This window comes from Podarcis raffonei, chromosome 10 (assembly GCF_027172205.1).
Source record: "Podarcis raffonei isolate rPodRaf1 chromosome 10, rPodRaf1.pri, whole genome shotgun sequence".
Taxonomy (NCBI): Eukaryota; Metazoa; Chordata; class Lepidosauria; order Squamata; family Lacertidae; genus Podarcis; species Podarcis raffonei.
The window spans coordinates 58,314,021-58,330,757 of NC_070611.1; the positions used below are offsets into that span (position 1 = coordinate 58,314,021).

At 41.9% G+C, this 16,737-nt stretch overlaps 2 protein-coding genes across 22 annotated transcripts in view; both read left to right on the forward strand.

Annotated features, from left to right (window-relative positions):
* The window catches only part of B4GALNT3 (beta-1,4-N-acetyl-galactosaminyltransferase 3), a 237,224-nt gene extending 237,157 nt beyond the window's left edge, over nt 1–67 (forward strand). The window contains exon 21 of the transcript XR_008332580.1: nt 56–67. The gene's annotated coding sequence lies outside the window, so the exon portion shown is untranslated. The remainder of the gene's footprint in view (nt 1–55) is intronic.
* WNK1 (WNK lysine deficient protein kinase 1) overlaps nt 1–16,737 on the forward strand; it is a 108,341-nt gene that overhangs the window by 65,688 nt on the left and 25,916 nt on the right. For 10 of the 21 annotated variants that reach the window (XM_053407116.1, XM_053407123.1, XM_053407112.1 and 7 more), the window contains 11 exons: nt 1,683–1,937; nt 3,308–4,516; nt 7,028–7,105; nt 8,963–9,106; nt 10,122–10,595; nt 11,886–12,161; nt 12,823–12,932; nt 13,672–13,834; nt 15,083–15,199; nt 16,062–16,208; nt 16,527–16,584. In XM_053407116.1, the coding sequence (XP_053263091.1) occupies nt 1,683–1,937; nt 3,308–4,516; nt 7,028–7,105; nt 8,963–9,106; nt 10,122–10,595; nt 11,886–12,161; nt 12,823–12,932; nt 13,672–13,834; nt 15,083–15,199; nt 16,062–16,208; nt 16,527–16,584 (3,031 nt within the window). The remainder of the gene's footprint in view (nt 1–1,682; nt 1,938–3,307; nt 4,517–7,027; nt 7,106–8,962; nt 9,107–10,121; nt 10,596–11,885; nt 12,162–12,822; nt 12,933–13,671; nt 13,835–15,082; nt 15,200–16,061; nt 16,209–16,526; nt 16,585–16,737) is intronic. The other 11 variants (XM_053407119.1, XM_053407129.1, XM_053407131.1 and 8 more) reach the window with 5 other exon arrangements.

Consider the following 16,737-nt stretch of genomic DNA (forward strand, 5'->3'; position numbering starts at 1 on the left):
GTTTATAATTGAAAAGTTATGATGAGCTTTATGAAACAGCTGAGTGTGTTAAGAGAACATATTGTGCAAGATTTTAATTACAGCTACAGAAGGTAAGGATTCCTAACCGTTATAGAATGCTGCATGCGGACACTGCAGTTTTAAATGATCCCACTTCTGTTTTGCCATTTATTTATAGCTTGCATTGAATTGCTCATGGGCACAATTACCTTTCCCACTTCATGCGTTCATTTGTGTTACCCTTTATTTGGTACCCTTTTATGGTATGTTTTCAGAGCTGACCTTGGGGGTCTTCTAGAAAAACTCTTTTACTCAGATCTTTTTACAAACCTTGCTGCTTGTGTAAAGGCCATAAAAAGGAACTGTTCCTCAAATAACTTACCTATATCTGGAGGATGCAGCCTTTCTGGTTATTATGATGATATATTTCTGTAAATTACATTGGCAAGAGCTATCATAGAAGATAATTCCTCATTGGAGGAAAATTCTTGCCAGTTTTTACAAACAGAGCATCTTTCCATTCTGTTCAAATGCACATATGAAGTTTTGTGCCCTTTTAAACACATGATCAATCACAACTTTTAATACTTTTTTGAAAGTTTATTTGAGTTGAGTTCCATTGCTGCAGTTCAAGGACATGCCTTGGATCAATAACCCATTAAGCAATCTTCACATGCCTTGCTTCAAGGTTGAATAATCATGGCTAACACCAGGGGAATACACTAACAGTTCTTCTGAGCAGACCAGGTTTGGATGATGAATCGAAAACTTCCAGAAAAACTTCCATGCAGACTCTTCTGGAAGTTTCAGGTGTCAGTGCAGTTTCATTGGGAGAGAAGACTTCAAAAAAGACCGATCATTTTGGTTTTCCCCAAGAAGCTCTGGGGGAAAAATACAGAAGCGTGTTTGGGGGGGATGATGACCTGGCTGCTGGAGGAACTATTACATTTTAAAGCAGTAATTTAGGTGATACTTTGTTTACAATGAGAAAAATAAACCAATGACCTCTGGGGTATAGGCAGATTGCAGCAACTATCTTCTCTAATAAACTCCTCTCCTGGAAGATGGCCTAATTCTAATTTTAAGACAGCTGTCACAATTAAAGTCTTGCCTTGTTCCACAGTTTATGCTATGGTTGATTCCTGTTGTCTTGCAGTCCTTGACTGAATAAATAACTTAAGGTGGCCAGTCAAATCCTGTATTTAGGAAGCCAGTTCACTTTAGAATGAAATCTGGTGTCAGCAAAAATACTTGAAGACAGTAACACTAAATTTGGAAAGAAGAAAAACATCTTTGCACACACCAAGTTGCCAATTTCAAACCAACGTTCAAACCAATGTTCATTCCCTTTAGACTTCTAGAGGCTTTCTGTTAGGAAATGTATCGGTGCTGGGAACAGCTTAAACACATTTTTTATGGAACCAGGGTGACAAAAACATATGTCTACTTCCTGCATATATATAAACTATTTGACAGAAGTAATGGAATTTGACAGTCAAAATAGAACCTGCAGTCCTCTGAGGTGCTTATAATCCTCTTTATTGTACATGATGTCACTGTCAAGTTCCTTCATACCCTGTTTGTTCTGATCAGCATTGGCCCTTTGTCATGAATGTGTCTCCCTTAGTTCTAGCTCATTAGCCATGTGGTTTGTGTTCACTTCTTTTTGTTTCCTTCCTTAGCCTCAACGTGGCTGTAGCATGTCGGTTTGTCCTTCCCCTCTTTCTTTCCCTCCGCTGTCCCAAATCCCTCCCAGTGCTCCTTCTACTCCACCATCAGTGTTATGTGCACCTCTTTCTCCTTCTTACCTTCGGACTGCCCCTGAGGAAACTTTTGGTGAAAAGCTTTCCAAAGCCTTGGAGAATGTCCTGCCCATGCACACCGCCTCTCCACGCAGCAAGCGGCGTTCCAGCCTGCCTTCCCTCTTTCTCCACCCTGTATGTCACTGTATGCCTCCTGGCACATTGCAGATAAGTCACCACTAAATACATCCTGGCGACATTCTTCAAATTAGATAAGAGACAAAATGTGGACTGTGTTATCCTGTGCTTCTGGAAAGTTGATTCTTCCTCCTCCTCCAAAACCTAAGAGTTAATGTGCCTGAAGTTTCAGGGAAAAGCTGAAGTGCAGCATGCAGTTTAAACGAAATCTGCAAATTATATGGATTAGTTCTGATCTGATTTATACACTTTGATTTTGGGGCTACAGTTAATAATTCTTCAAATCATATGTATATGTAGCTGGCTAGAATCTGCCAGTGCCATTGAAAACCATCATGGGGCATCTGTGAATGCTTGCTGCCATTTAACAGGGGGGAAAGTTTCCAGCTCTGACCATTATGGAGAGTATAATGGCAGTATAAATCAAAGACGCAAATTGCTAGAAGCCTAGTTCTTCTGTTCTGCTCTTAATTTTTGTCCTGTGCTGCTTCCTTGTATACTACATTTCTCCGTTCCTTGTTCTTACTTCCAGAACTGATGCCAAAACTAATGTGACGGTCACTGCTTCCACTTGGGGATAATTGATTTCCTATTAATTTATTCTTGCTTTGATTGAAGTGATAAGTCATTAGAGCAGGAGAGGAAGATAGAATCACTTTCTACAGAACAGAAAAACACATTGCCTTCTATTCACAGAGGGTGTAGGACTAATCCTCACTCTGTACTGTTAATTGTGTCATATAAGAGTTTGCTCCTGCTTTTCCAGAATATAAATCAAAACTTTGGTGCAGTGGGAGAGAGAGATAAATAGTAAGTGGCATATAAGGGTGAAGTGGCATATAAGCTTTATACAGGAGTGCTATAATTGATCCCATTGATATTTGCTACAATCTTTTGTGCATGAATTAGGAGATTAGAAATCTCCTTGGTGATGCACTAAAATGTTCAACACTTAATTGATGGTACACATTTGAAAGGACAGTGAGTTTCTGAAGAAGTTAAATTTCTTGTTTTCCCCCAGATTCACAACAGAATCTTTTCCTTGAAAGGCAACTAATTTTGATAGGAAATAAAGGATGTGTTGAGAAATAACCATTTTCATTAAGGAAAGTTGTCCAAAGTTTTTTATATTGACAGGAGATGGGTGGAAAAGCAGCTTCTAACAAAAGCAAATACTCATATAGACACTGATTTCTGCCAAGGATGTATTTAATGGATATGTATAACCCTTCAAAGCATTTTACGTGTTGACCATGAACTAGGCGTAGCCATTCTATAAGGTTACTAAAGAGAGCTGCCTATTGAGCTGAACATGCTAATATGCTTCTATAACGTGTGAATTACTTGTCTTGTTCATGTCAATACAGCCTCAATCCATGGTGCATCCGTGTGGGGGAACCCCAACGTTCCCAGATTCCCAAGTATTTTTTCCAACCGTTCATGAACGGCCAGTGTCTTTCTCGCCACCACCCATCTGCCCTTCACGGGTGGCCATTTCTCAGCGACGCAAGAGCACTTCCATCCTTGAAGCCCAAACCTGCCACTTCCAGCCCTTGCTCAAGACTGGTCAGAGTTTTGTTCTCCCTGTTGGTAGTCCAGCCACTTGGACACCAGAGGGACTGGTGACAATGAGCAGCACAGCTGGGGAGCATATGCAGGCTAACCCTGGTTTTGACTCGGCTCAAGGGTTGAGTGATTACAGATCTGGACAAGCGCCTTCAAAGGATGCTACAAGCATGTTGACTCAAGAAGCAATGTATTTAGTGGGCATGCACTACCAGTCCCAGTTGCCAGAACACTATGATACAGTGCCCCAGAATCCCCAGGGGACTGAGCAACACTTACAGCAGGCTCCTGAACAGAGAAATTTGCAAGGCGGCCCCCCGCAGAGTTCTACTTTTGAATATCAAACTGGGCAGCCCTTTCTGGCAAGACAGATTCAGAACTTGAGACTGGATTCTGGAATGAATCCACCATCACCATTGTCTAGTATGTCAGCACCACTGAGTGCAGATGCCACACAAATGAATTTTCACCCAGTATTTGTTCCACATTCTGCACCTGCCATACTCACTCACAGTGGGGACGGTCGAGCAAGTTGTGTGTTTGAGTTCCATGTTCAAGCACCCAGTGCAACTGCAGGAGACAGTGCTGTCCTCTCACAGCGCGTTTATAGAAATCGTCGAGGCTCCACAGATTTTAACCAGGAGGAGTCCCCTCAGACAACCGTACAGCCTGGTCGTCTTCAGCCTGTAACGGAAGAGCAGTGCAGCTACCTAGGTTCCGAGTTCATGGTGCCTAGAGGCAGTTCTGTCTTACAGAGCTGGCCAGAAGGTAGCCCAGGATACTCCAGTGATTCATCACAGTTGACTTCCTCAGACACTGGTGACTTTCTTTCTCCTCCTCCCACTGGGGTATCTGCGTCGTATGGTTCAGGCTTGCCTCTGCCTGCTGCCCAGCTGACTCAGAAGGCATTTCAGGATTCACAGATCATCTTCCACTTCCCACAGGGAACTTCATCTCAACAGGCTTTCTCGGCACTGGCTTCATCAGGACCATCTACACTCTATCCTCAGGTTACAGGAACAAATGTTTCCAAATTACTTCGTTTTTCGTAAACCCCCCCCCCCCGCAACTTCATAGTGCAAAACTCCTTGTATTCCTTATCCTGTTTCGACCTTTCCTTAATCTCCTCACATCCCTGCAAATTACTGCAGTATTTGAGATTAGAACAGTATTGTGTGGTTGTTGAAGCTTCTGTGGTCCTAGCTTACTAGGTCAGCCCTCACTGTGATCAGTATATGTCGTATGTATTGATGGTTGTCGAAACCTTGTCGTGTGAGCCTGTTTAATATGGTAACAAGTGCTGGTCATTTAACAATGTTGAAAAAAATTCTTTTTTACTTATCTGATGCTCACTTGGATGCTCAGGTAAGAGAAACACAGACTGTTTCACAGCCTGAAGATGTGCTAGACTGGATGAAGTAATAACCGTTCTTTAAACACAAACCAAAGCAGTACCACTCTATATTCATACTGTGCCAAGTAGTGCCCTCCTTTCTTAACACATGCACTTTCTTGGTCTTATTGTAGGTTAGAGACACTGTGTTGTACAGAACTGATTAGAGTTGGAGGTTTTTCTGTCTTATTGTTGCAGAGGTCAACAAGTGTCAATCTCTAGGTCAAACCACCCTCCTGAGTGATGTGTGTTTTCTAACTGCCAACCATAGAGGGGTATTCATAAGCAGTAATAGCAGGAAGGTGTGAGAGTTTGGCTTATTCTGTCCTCACCATAAATAGGTAAGGGGACTGTCCAGCAAAATTATTGGCTGACCAGTTGGTGTGGTCTATGAAATAGATTTTGTGAGTCTTCAAAGCATTGCAAAAATGCACAAACCTGTTTGATTTGTAGGACAGAGACAAGGACAGAGACAATGATAGTGTGCTCCAAGGAAGACTTTATTACTCTATTTACAACTCCCTGGGAAAACTTGGTGTAACATTGAAGAAGGACTATTCTGCAGTCATAAAACTCCAATAGCCTGGTTCATACATTATGCTAAGCCATGGCTTGTTTAGCCAAAGCGTGGTTTGCTTGAATATCCAAACTCTCCAGAGCAGACCACAAGGTGAAGCTATAGTGGTGGTTGACTCACAAACGGTGGCTTGTTTTCTTCTAGAGTTTGACATATCTAAATCCACCAGTCTTGCCTCACTTGTAAACTGTTGCCTTCAGCCCTCGATTGTCAATATGAGGACAATAAGCTGACCTTCTTTACAGGTTTCATGAGATAATGTATGTCCAGTGTTTTAGTAAAGCACCATGCAAGTATTTAGTGTATTGGAAGTAAATGTTTTTTTCTGAAAACAAAACCTCACTTTTTACTGATAGCAGCATTTCAGTAACAGTAACAGTAGTGAAACTAGTGATGTGAAAGTTTTATTCCTTTACTCACTTTATATTGGTGACTTGTAACTTGTTGCTTTTTCTGGGTCCTAGTAGTCTCTTTTAGGAACAGTAGTCACATTTTTGGTGGGGGGACGAACAGTTTTTATTACTGAGACACGGGAATGCTGTATTTACAAGTTCCTTTGTGGATTTCCTTGGAGAAATCAGCAGAAGTTGAGAAATGTTTCTGTGGTGAAACTTGAATATAAACAGGCTAAATAGATTCCACAGAAGCACTTACTTCAGATCCAATCCTTACAGGATGAACCTCACAAGCTAAGTGAATACTCCCACCTCTCAAAATGACCCCACAGCTCTGTCCCATGTTTCCACCATACTACCAGCGTATATAGAACATGCTTGTTTGATAACAATCTGACACCATGCGTTCCTATAGGTTTGACTTGGCTAAATGAACTCCTCGGCTACCTGTTTTCTTTCAAATTCTTTGTGTAATTGTCCAAATATTGTATACCTTATTCAACCTTGTCACTGCAACATTACAAGCTTTAGCTCTGATTTTTCCACTTTGTACATACCATTTTTCCATTATATACTGAGATAAAGCCCAGAATGTGGTATACATTTCAGTATGCTGCAAATGTATTTTTCAAAAATGATCATTGCCATTCCAGTTTGGGTTGTTGGCTTTTCTTTTCTTTACATCCATTCATGATTATTGTGCCTTGCTTACTTATTAAAATTGGAAGTTCTTAGCTGGAAATCAAAATTCCAGGACAAGTCTTAGTTATGATGCTTATTAAGATGAATTAATATTGGCCTAGATTACATATTGTTTGTAAATGCAGATGTTTCATGGAGCTAAACCAAACTACAGCCCATTGTTTCCTCTTGTGCTAGCCTAGCCTGATGCAGATCTTTGACAAACTGCAGGAGGATGAGATTTGCATTGTAGAAATGCATCATGCAGAACTTAGACTTGCAACTTTTATTAGATGCTACAAAAATAATGCATTGTAAAACAATGCATTGCAATGACAGTACTTTGTTTGAAGCGTCCATATTGAATGCTGTTCTAATTCATTGGGGATGTTTAACTACAGGCCAGTGTTGTTCAGGTGCTTATTTTCAGTATAGAAGTTGGCAAAGAATCTGATTCTCTGTCTTTTTCCTTTAGGCGCAGATGAAAGGGCAGCCAACCTCAAATGCTTCATCAGTTGGCACATCATCCCAGCTAATGCAGCCAAGTCAACAGGTAATGATGAGCAACTGTTTTTCAAATATTTCTGTAGGTTGAGGATATTCAGTGCAGTTATTTTTTTGTAGTGCTTTCAGTGTTTGACTCAGTAGCAGGTTGGACTACTCTATGGCTCTCCAGTTGATGCTGGACTCCAGCTCCCATCACCATGAGCAAATACAGGCAATGGTCAGAGAAGATGGGAGTTGTAGTTCAACAACATCTAGAGGACAAGAAGTCAGCTACCTTGTTTCTAGGTAGGAAAGGTGGGTCATGGTTAAGTTAACATATACTAAAGTGAATTTTGTACATTTTTTTCTGATTCCTTTGAGGATTTGCTGTGGAATTTGTTTAAGATTTATATTTTTAAAATTTTACTTTTCTGCTTACAAGTTATAGGTGATTATCATTCCTTTGACTTTGCTTGATTTATTCTGTATGTTTTCCCCAGAAATGTGCCCAAAATAATATTTGGTGAAAGTTTGTTAATGTGTTGAAAATAATTAACTGTAGAAATCAGTCCCATTTAACAGTTAGCTTTCATCTTGCATGAGACAATTTCATGTGGTGTTCCTATGTAACCTTTCTCAAAAAGCTTTGCTCTGCATGCTAACTTTTCTAGTATTAGTATTTGGCAAGGTATAGATAGAATGTTCCTGGTTCCAGTGAACTATGATTTCAAAGAGTAAAAACAAGCAGTGAACTTGAGCTGTATCTCCTCTAAGCTCTGAGGGCCTTCTAGCTGCTCCCTTATTGCGAGAAGTGAGGTCTTCTTGGTAGTGGCACCCATCCTGTGGAACTTCCTCCCGTCAGATATCAAAGGGATAAATAATTATACGACCTTCCGTAGACACCTGAAGGCAGCCCTGTATCAGGAAACTTTTATTGTGTGGTGTTCCATTGTGTTTCTGTATATTCTGTTGGAAGCCACCAAGAGTCCAGAGTAGCTGGGGCAAGCCAGTTAGATGGGCAGGGTACGTTATTATTATTATTATTATTATTATTATTATTATTATTATTATTATTAATTCTTCCTATGTCTGGCTTCAGAACACACTGTTTACTGTGTTATTTGAACTGGGAAGTGGTGTTTCAAGATCTCCCTATGAACTTAGATTGCAAGACATGTTTGGTTTGGGTTTCCACAAGGCCTTAAATCACAGTTTTCTGGTTTGAGCTTCCTATTTTTTTAAGCCAAGTTCCAATGAAAGGATGAACTTCACCTTTGTCTGAGTGCCAGTTGTTGATTCCCCTCCCACCATGCACATGCTTGTATAGTGTCACCTCCCCGCCCCCGACCTTTAAGTAAAGGTAAAGGGACCCCTGACCATTAGGTCCAGTCGTGGCCGACTCTGGGGTTGTGGTGCTCATCTTGCTTTATTGGCCGAGGTAGCTGGCGTACAGCTTCCGGGTCATGTGGCCAGCATGACTAAGCCAGAGCAGCGCACGGAAATGCCGTTTACCTTCCCGCCAGAGCGGTACTTATTTATCTACTTGCACTTGATGTGCTTTCAAGCTGCTAGGTTGGCAGGAGCAGGGACCGTGCAACGGGAGCTCACCCCGTCACAGGGATTCAAACCGCCGACCTTCTGATCAGCAAGTCCTAGGCTCTGTGGTTTAACCCACAGCACCACCCACGTCCCTTGACCTTTAAGTAGGCTGTGCTTATTTTCAGTTGTTTCTCAGGAAGTTTGTGCTAACTCTACTTCAGTACTGTTGAACACCTTAAAACAAAATATTATCATTAGAATACACACATACACAGCAGGAATTCAGATATACCCAAGACAAGATCAACTGCTGCAAAATATTTCCAGATAAAAGGTGTTTTTGTCCAGTGTAAATAATCTGCTGTTGTTTTTTCTTCTATGACAGAGCACCCAGCCTTCAGCCTCTTCACAACAGACTGGGCAATACCAACTTCAGCAGCCTTCAGTTTCCAGTGGAGCTGCTCCATCACAGCCAGTTACACAGCAAGCACAAATAATGTCTGTGCCTCAGGTAGCAGCTGGGACACAGGTAAACTACAACTTGCTATCTCCTGGAAGGCTTCTGTCTGGACTACCTGAATTGTTTGCAGCTAAGCCCCCTTCATTTATGTGACAAAACAGGGTGTGTGTGTGTGTGTGTGTGTGTGTGTGTGTATATATCTAGTTGGAAATGTGTTGTCTGGAAGAGTACAATGAAAGTATTAGGATAAGGAAAATCAGTGTATTAAATGGGAAGACTTAATCCATCAACTTTTGTCATGGTCTAAAATGCAATGCCTGATTTTGAAAAAAGTTAGAAAACCTGTGTGTTGTTTGAGAGTGCATGCGTGTGTGCAGAGTTTTTGGGGTTTTTTAATCAGTGTAGGAGGTCAGTGGCTCAGTATCCCAACACTGAGTGCTCTTCAAGATGAGTCTCCTTTTTTCTCCACATCTCCCTCCTTCACTCTTTGCCCTAGAGGCTTTTTGCTGACTCCAGATTGGTCCTCTGGATGTATATACTTTTGAATCCCAGAATACTAAATTTTTGTGGCAATTTTGCTTAAGTTTGCTGAAAAATTTCCTGTTGCATTTCTCGCTCTGCTTTTTGGCACTAACAAGAGTATCTCTATATGTTGGTCGAGTGGCTTTTAATTCCCCCTGACCTCAGGCTCCTACACCCATATGAGGGTTATTAGAGGTGTGTTCCATATAAACTGATGCCATGCTATAATAATAATATATTACTACTACTACTACTACTACTATTATTATTATTACTACCCCACCCATCTGGCTGGGTGTCTTGACCTTGTTTCTCCATCCTGAAATTCTCCTTCGATAACAAGGATAATTTCTCCAAAATGTTAAAGATAGGCATCAAAAAAGGCCACCAAAAACTGCTAATTGGAAGTAACCCTCCCAGCCACTCTGTCAAATATATTCCTTCCCTGCTCCTGTTAAGTGTGGTGTAAACATTTCTCCCCTTTTCTTGGACTAATGCAATTAAAAGCTTGCTTCCTGCAACCTTTCTCCTTAAAGGTCTATCTTTTTCTTTACCTCCCCAGCTTCCTGTTTCCCAGCCAGTGCCGATCATCCAAGGTGAAACACAGTTACCTATGGCAGTGCCTTCCCTTCCTCAGCCTTCAGTTGCCCCTGTCATGCCCATTGGCTCTCATTTTCTCCCTATGGGCCCGCCCTTACAGACTCCCCTTCATCCACAGTTCTCAGTTTCTCAGATGCCCATAGCAACACCTCATGTGTCAGTGGCTCAGCCTGGTTTCCCAACTCTACCCATCTCCATGGCATCTGGTGTTAGCCAGCCATTGCTCACTTTGGCCACATCTGCTGCAGCAGCTGCTATTCCTGTGGGTTCAACTGTTGTCCCTAGCCAGCTTCCAACTCTTCTGCAGCCCGTGGCGCAGCTGTCCGGCCAGGTTCTCCCACAGCTTCTACAGCCATCTGTTCAGCCCATGGGATTGCCAGCCACACTTGGACAAACTGCTGAAGTACCACTTCCACCTACAGATGCTGTGTACCAGGTATTGTGGCAGTCAAGAAAGAGTCCCTCTCTTCTGCTCCTCTGGTGCTTTAGACACTGCTAAGATGTCCTGAAAAGTTACTTGCAGTCTTTGGAAGGAGAGGCCAAATGGTTTTTCAGTATACAAGGGAAAGTCCTGATTTCAAACCAAATTTGATTAGTAATGGTATTTTGTTTTTGCATTGGTAGTTTTACTGAGGAATGAATCGTAGAATTATAGAATTGGAAGGCACCCTGAGGCTCACCTAGTCCAACCCCCTGCAATGCAGGAACATGCAGGTGTCCCATATGGGGCTTGAACCTGCAACCTTGGTATTATCAATACCACACTCTAACCAACTGAGCTGGAAGAGTAATGTCGACTGACATGTAAATGACTGTCAGATCACTGAAGGGCCACAGTTTCCCCACTCAAATACCAGCGCAGGGTGGGGAGCCTGTAGCTCTCCTGAAGTTGTTGGACTACATCAGCCCCAGCCAGCAGGGCCAATGAGGTATGGGAGTTGCAATCAAGCAACATTTGGAAGCTACAGGTTCTCCATTCCACTACTACCTTATGCTTGGGTGTGATGAGGACATCTAGCAAATCAGGTGTTTCATCTCAGTTAATAGATTCAAGCTATGAAATTGCCAGGCTGCAGTGATAATTTGCTGGAGTGCTGGCCTGGCAGTTTTGACTGTCAGCTGGAGCACAGCATAAAAAGCTTAACAAGACTTAAATTGTGAAAGATGCGGAAGCACCATGATATACACATGGCAAGCAAACAAATTTCCAATGCTCCAATTTTAGGGAAACATATTGAACTTGTCTTCAGGAGACAGCACGACAAAAATAAATAACAAGTGAAACCTCTCTTTTTGTCTCTGGAAAGAGACTGGCAAGCAGGCATTAGAAGAGATGGAGCCCTGTTGCTCTGACTTGACTGGGGCCCAGTCATCTGACAGCTTCTTTGCAGACCTGGTAACTTGATGGAGCATTTATAGTTAACAGGACGGGGAGGACCTTTTTAGTACACAGGTTGCTTTAAGGTCCCTTTAGTTGTGTGGTGCACTGCTGTTCCAGAGTGCATGATGGCTTGGGATTTAACATTGACCCCAAGGCAGTAGGCTTTGTTCCTTTTTAAAATAAGGTACCCTGGAAGTTATGCAACAAATCTAAGGAGTTCATGGCAGGAGGGAGTTAAAAATCCTATGCAGCTTGCCTTGCTTTCCCCCCCTTCCTATCTGTTTCATGCTGTTTTCCCCTGAATTCCCCTAAATTACAATAACTTGGCTTCCTCATTTATCGCAGGGCTTCCCACCTCGGCTACCAGCACAATATACTGGAGACTCAAACATTGCTTCTTCTGTGGCCTCTGCTTGCCTCCCTTCTGCAGTACTATCCCCTCCCTTACCCACAGATGTACTGGCTCAGCCAGGCTATCTTGCTGCAATGGTACAGCCTTATATGGAGCAGAATGTTTTAGTTTCTTTGGGCAGTCTAGGCGGACAGGTTCAAGTGCCACAGCCTGCTTCCTGTTTAGCACAGCAGGTCTCATCTTCAGCTTCCCAGCAGACAGCATTAGAGGTAAATGGACTATGCATGTTGCTGTGTGTGTGCATTCTAAAAACTGAGTTTCAGGGCATGAATTTTGAATTCACTTCCATTTGGGGTAGCAAGATGAAGAATCATATGCTAATCGTCAAAATGAATTTCTCTTACAGCAGAATGTGATGCCAATGTGGAGACCTTGTTGCCCCTGGCTATGCTGTTGGGAAGTGAGTGGGCCTCCCAAGATGCAAAACACTTGCTAGCACTTCTCTTCTGGCTAGTAATGCCAATCGTTGTATTGAAGACATGCTATACTCAATAGTCACTGGAAAAAAATCTCTCCTCAAACGTGTTCCCTGCAGCCTTGCTGTAGCTGGGGGTGATTTGAATGGACTTTGCACTCTGCATTGGCTTCTCTGTTGCACATTCTGCTAGTAAGATTTCTGGTTGCATGGCAAGCTGTAGTGCCACCATCATGTAGTGAATAAAATGGTTGACTTTCACCAGGCAACTTGTTTCAAATTTGCACGAAAACCTCATTTGGGGTTAAAAATTTGAAATGTTTAGATGCTTTAAGATGTTCTAGAGAGAACAGTGTGCTTTCCAGCTTCTAGTTACCTAGATGGATGGACTGTGACGGGGCTGGAAAAAGAGCTCTTTAACAAGATGCATGAAGGGAATGCTTTATCTTTTGCAGAGTACTTCTGGAGTTACTCAAACAGCACCTGCAGAGACTCAACCACCAGCGCAGCAGCAGCAGCAGCAGCAGCCTTCGCAATCAACCCCATTGGTTTCCTCAATAGATAGGTAAATAGTAAATTATTGCTTTTCAACTTGGATATTTATCATTACAGACATGGTGCTTCTGTTAATCTGTTTCTGATTTGGGCGGACTCTTCGCATGTGAACTCTTAACATCTGCCCTCGACATCTAAGCTGGGGCATTGATCTTGTTTGACTCCAGTTCCATCATCCCTGACAATCAGCCATGCTGGCTGAGGCTGATGAGACCTCTGGAGGGTCACAAGTTACCCATTTCTAATTGTAGCTGATTACTCCTTTCCTGAATTACAGCAAGGCTGAACAGACGCTAGCTGTACCAGCCTCATAATGTCCCAACTTAAACTATACCTTACCTGTTGCAGCACCCTATTAAAAATGGGCTATGTCTTTCCTGAGACATAATGTATTATCCAATACATTATGAATATTTAAGGCAATGAAAAGTACTGTTTCCCCTGTTCAACCACAAATCCACAAACATACTGAGGATCACCTGAATGAAGACCACAGACTACTAGTGGTCCATAAACCACAGTTTGGAAACTCCTGATGAAATATACAAGAGAGGCATTTAATGACTAATTAAAAAACACATTTGAGCCCCATTTCACTAATGCAGATTTAATCATTTTATCAGCATGTAGTGGTAGAATTTTCTAAAGAGCAGTTTACTTACATTCCTTGATTTGCTGAGAGTGATACTGGGGGGGGGGGGTTACAGGTAAAAAATGGCTGATTTTTTCCCCTACTTGTTTTTCTGTAGTGCACATTCAGATGTTGCTTCAGGCTTAAGTGACTGCAATGAAAGTGTTCCAGCATCTAGTGGTAGACATGAAGGGAGGACAACGAAACGGCATTATCGGAAGTCAGTGCGCAGCCGCTCTCGGCATGAGAAGACTACACGTCCCAAACTGAGAATTCTTAATGTGAGTTTCTTTTGGTGATACTGCACTGTATAGTCCTGAACTATGGTTTAGTGTTACATCTGAATCAGTCCACTGTGTTTTAAAACATCTGTTTTAGTGCATAGTGGGGTGGTTCAGACATAACACTAAATCATAGTTTCAACTAACTCTCTTTATTAGAGTAGGCAAAAATCTTGGCTTTATGAAAGGGGAGGAGATTAGAAATGTTGCTTTTTAGTTAACAGCAAACTATGATTTGCTCAAACCAACATTATAAAGTATAGTTTGATCCAGGTTTGTAGGTAAGCTTTGGTTTGCTATTGAGTAGAATCTAAAGCTTCATATCTCACTTTGCATGCAGGGGAAGGGGAGGAGGGAGTGTATGAGCCAAGGGCTTGTCTCTGCCCCTCTTCATAACAACAAACCAAGGTTTCCCATTATATCTGAATTCAGTCACTGTTCTAAGCTCTTGACAAATTGTTCTCCTGTGCTGCTTTTTCTGTCCTAAATTCTAACATTGGGTTATACTATTGTGTGTCTGTGTCTGTGTGTGTGTGTGTGTTTGTTTGTTTAGCTTAAGCTGGCATATATTGAGGTGTGCAACTACCGTGTCGCCATCAAGCTTCCACCATATTTTAAGATTGTGTATGTATGTGTGTGAGGGGGGGTAGGGGGGGAAGAGAATGGCCTTATTCACACAGCACTAAACCATGGTTCATTTAACAAACTATGAGCTGTCACATAGACAATCAAACCGTTGCTTGTTTTTCCCAAGTTTACCTCCTTCTAGCTGCTCTCATACCTATCTAGCTTGGTGAGCATCTGGGGTGGAGAGGCCAGAAAAATCATGGTCAAGGAAGGTGGTTAGTTCACACATAACACAAAGCCATGTTTAAAAGAAACCAAGGTTTGCAAGTCAGTAACAAATCATGGTTTCAGATCCTGGTTTGCAGGCACTAAATGCACCATAGGTATACTACTGGCCTGTGTTTAATAAACCATGGCTTCATGTTATGTGTGAACCAGACTACTCTGTCCCCTTGTAATATATGGAATTTCACTTTTATGGAAGAAGACTGAATTCAACCCTCCATGCCCCTGAATGCCTTGTTCAGTCCCTTTATGGCTGTGGGCAAACCCCTGGTGGTTCTTGATAATTTCATATGCGTATTTTTCTGCCTCTCTATATTGCTCCCAGCCCATCTACAGCTATCATTCTCTTCCATTCTGTTTACTTCTCATCTTGAATAACAGAATTGTGTGTTCCAGGTTTCAAATAAAGGAGACCGTGTTGTGGAATGCCAGTTAGAAACGCACAATAGAAAAATGGTTACTTTCAAATTCGACTTGGACGGTGACAATCCAGAGGAAATAGCCTCTATCATGGTAAGCAGTTCAGATGGAAGCTTAATTCTGTGTTCAAATATTAGCTTCAGTAGCTTTATTTAATTGCTACTGAATTTGCTTTCTCCACAGTTTTCCACAGTTTGCTGGTTAACAAATGTCTGAAGTTGCTGCATGTAGGCTAGTACTTGCTTAAATCAAACAGTTGAATCAACATGAATCAACTTCTTTCTCAGAACTATCATTTCTTCAAGCAAACAATTGTCCAACTGTTCTGCACTCAAGGGCCATGATCCGGAAGCAGCAACTGGCTAGCCCAAAAGCAGAATGCATATTTTTATTTTGGGGGAAAATCACACCTCTAATATTTGTTTCCATAACTACTGTAACGTTTGGGAAATTATATACAAAGTATTTAGTCTGTCAAGTAACATAATGGAAGGCCCCCAGTAAACTCCATGATTACTGAGAATATAGCTGTTCATCCTCTGTTTAGATTGGTCATCCCTCCCTCTTGTTATCACTGCAAGAGATGTGGTCATTATTTCAGAAGACAGAAAGCATCATATGTGGCGAGTGTCTCTGTGACAAAAGCTGGGCATGGTTGAGCTCGCTATCTCACCAGTTTATTTTTTTATTTCATAAAATTTATACACCGCTTGATTGTAAAAGAGAGAGAGAGTGAGACGACTCCAAGTGATTTACAAAAAGTGTTCAAACTAGTACTTGTAGATTGGAAGGCCAGCTTTCCTTTTTAGGATAGGAGAGAAAGTGCAGCATCTGTAACTGCCATAGTGCTGCATAGTTTTCCTTTTGGTGCTTCCGCCTGAACTGCTGCTGTTGCTTGCTCAGGTGAGTGGAAGGTGACATGTCTGTACTTACCACAATTCCAAATTTCATGCAGGTGCAAAATGAATTCATCTTGGCAATGGAGAGAGATTCATTTGTAGAGCAGGTGCGTGACATCATAGAAAAGGCAGATGAAATGCTCAGCGAGGATGCAAGTGGGGAACCAGAAGGTGACCAGAGCATGGACAGTATGCATAACCAGGTAAGGGTTTATCTTACTGCCTGCACTCATGCCTTCTGCCACAAGGTCTATGCGTCTTTCTACTGCTCTTTCTTCCAACAAGCAGTCTTGGCAAAAGTTATCTATCAACTTGAGCTAAAGTCTTAATGATAAAGAAATTATGAAAGCCATGAAACGACTCCTCCTTGGCCGTGTAAGTGGAAGGGAGTTCACAAGCCCCAGAGTAGGTTTACCTAGAACTAAACCAGAATTTACCATTTCACCCAGACATGGCCATCAGTGTATTTAGTGGTCGAATGCTGGGATTATGCAGAAAAATAATCATTTCATTTGTTGCAGAAATTGGATGGAGACTTCAAACAGCCAGATCCTGTGTCTTCTATGCCACAAAGAATAGGTAAGGGCTATTGAATTCTCTTAACAATCTTCTATTGCTGGTTTGTATTCTAGGTGTAGAATAAGACAGTCATGGCATGATTCAGGACTGTGGTAGATTGTACATAGCTCAGTAGGAAATTGCACAACTGTAATCCTACATTTTTCTCTGTTA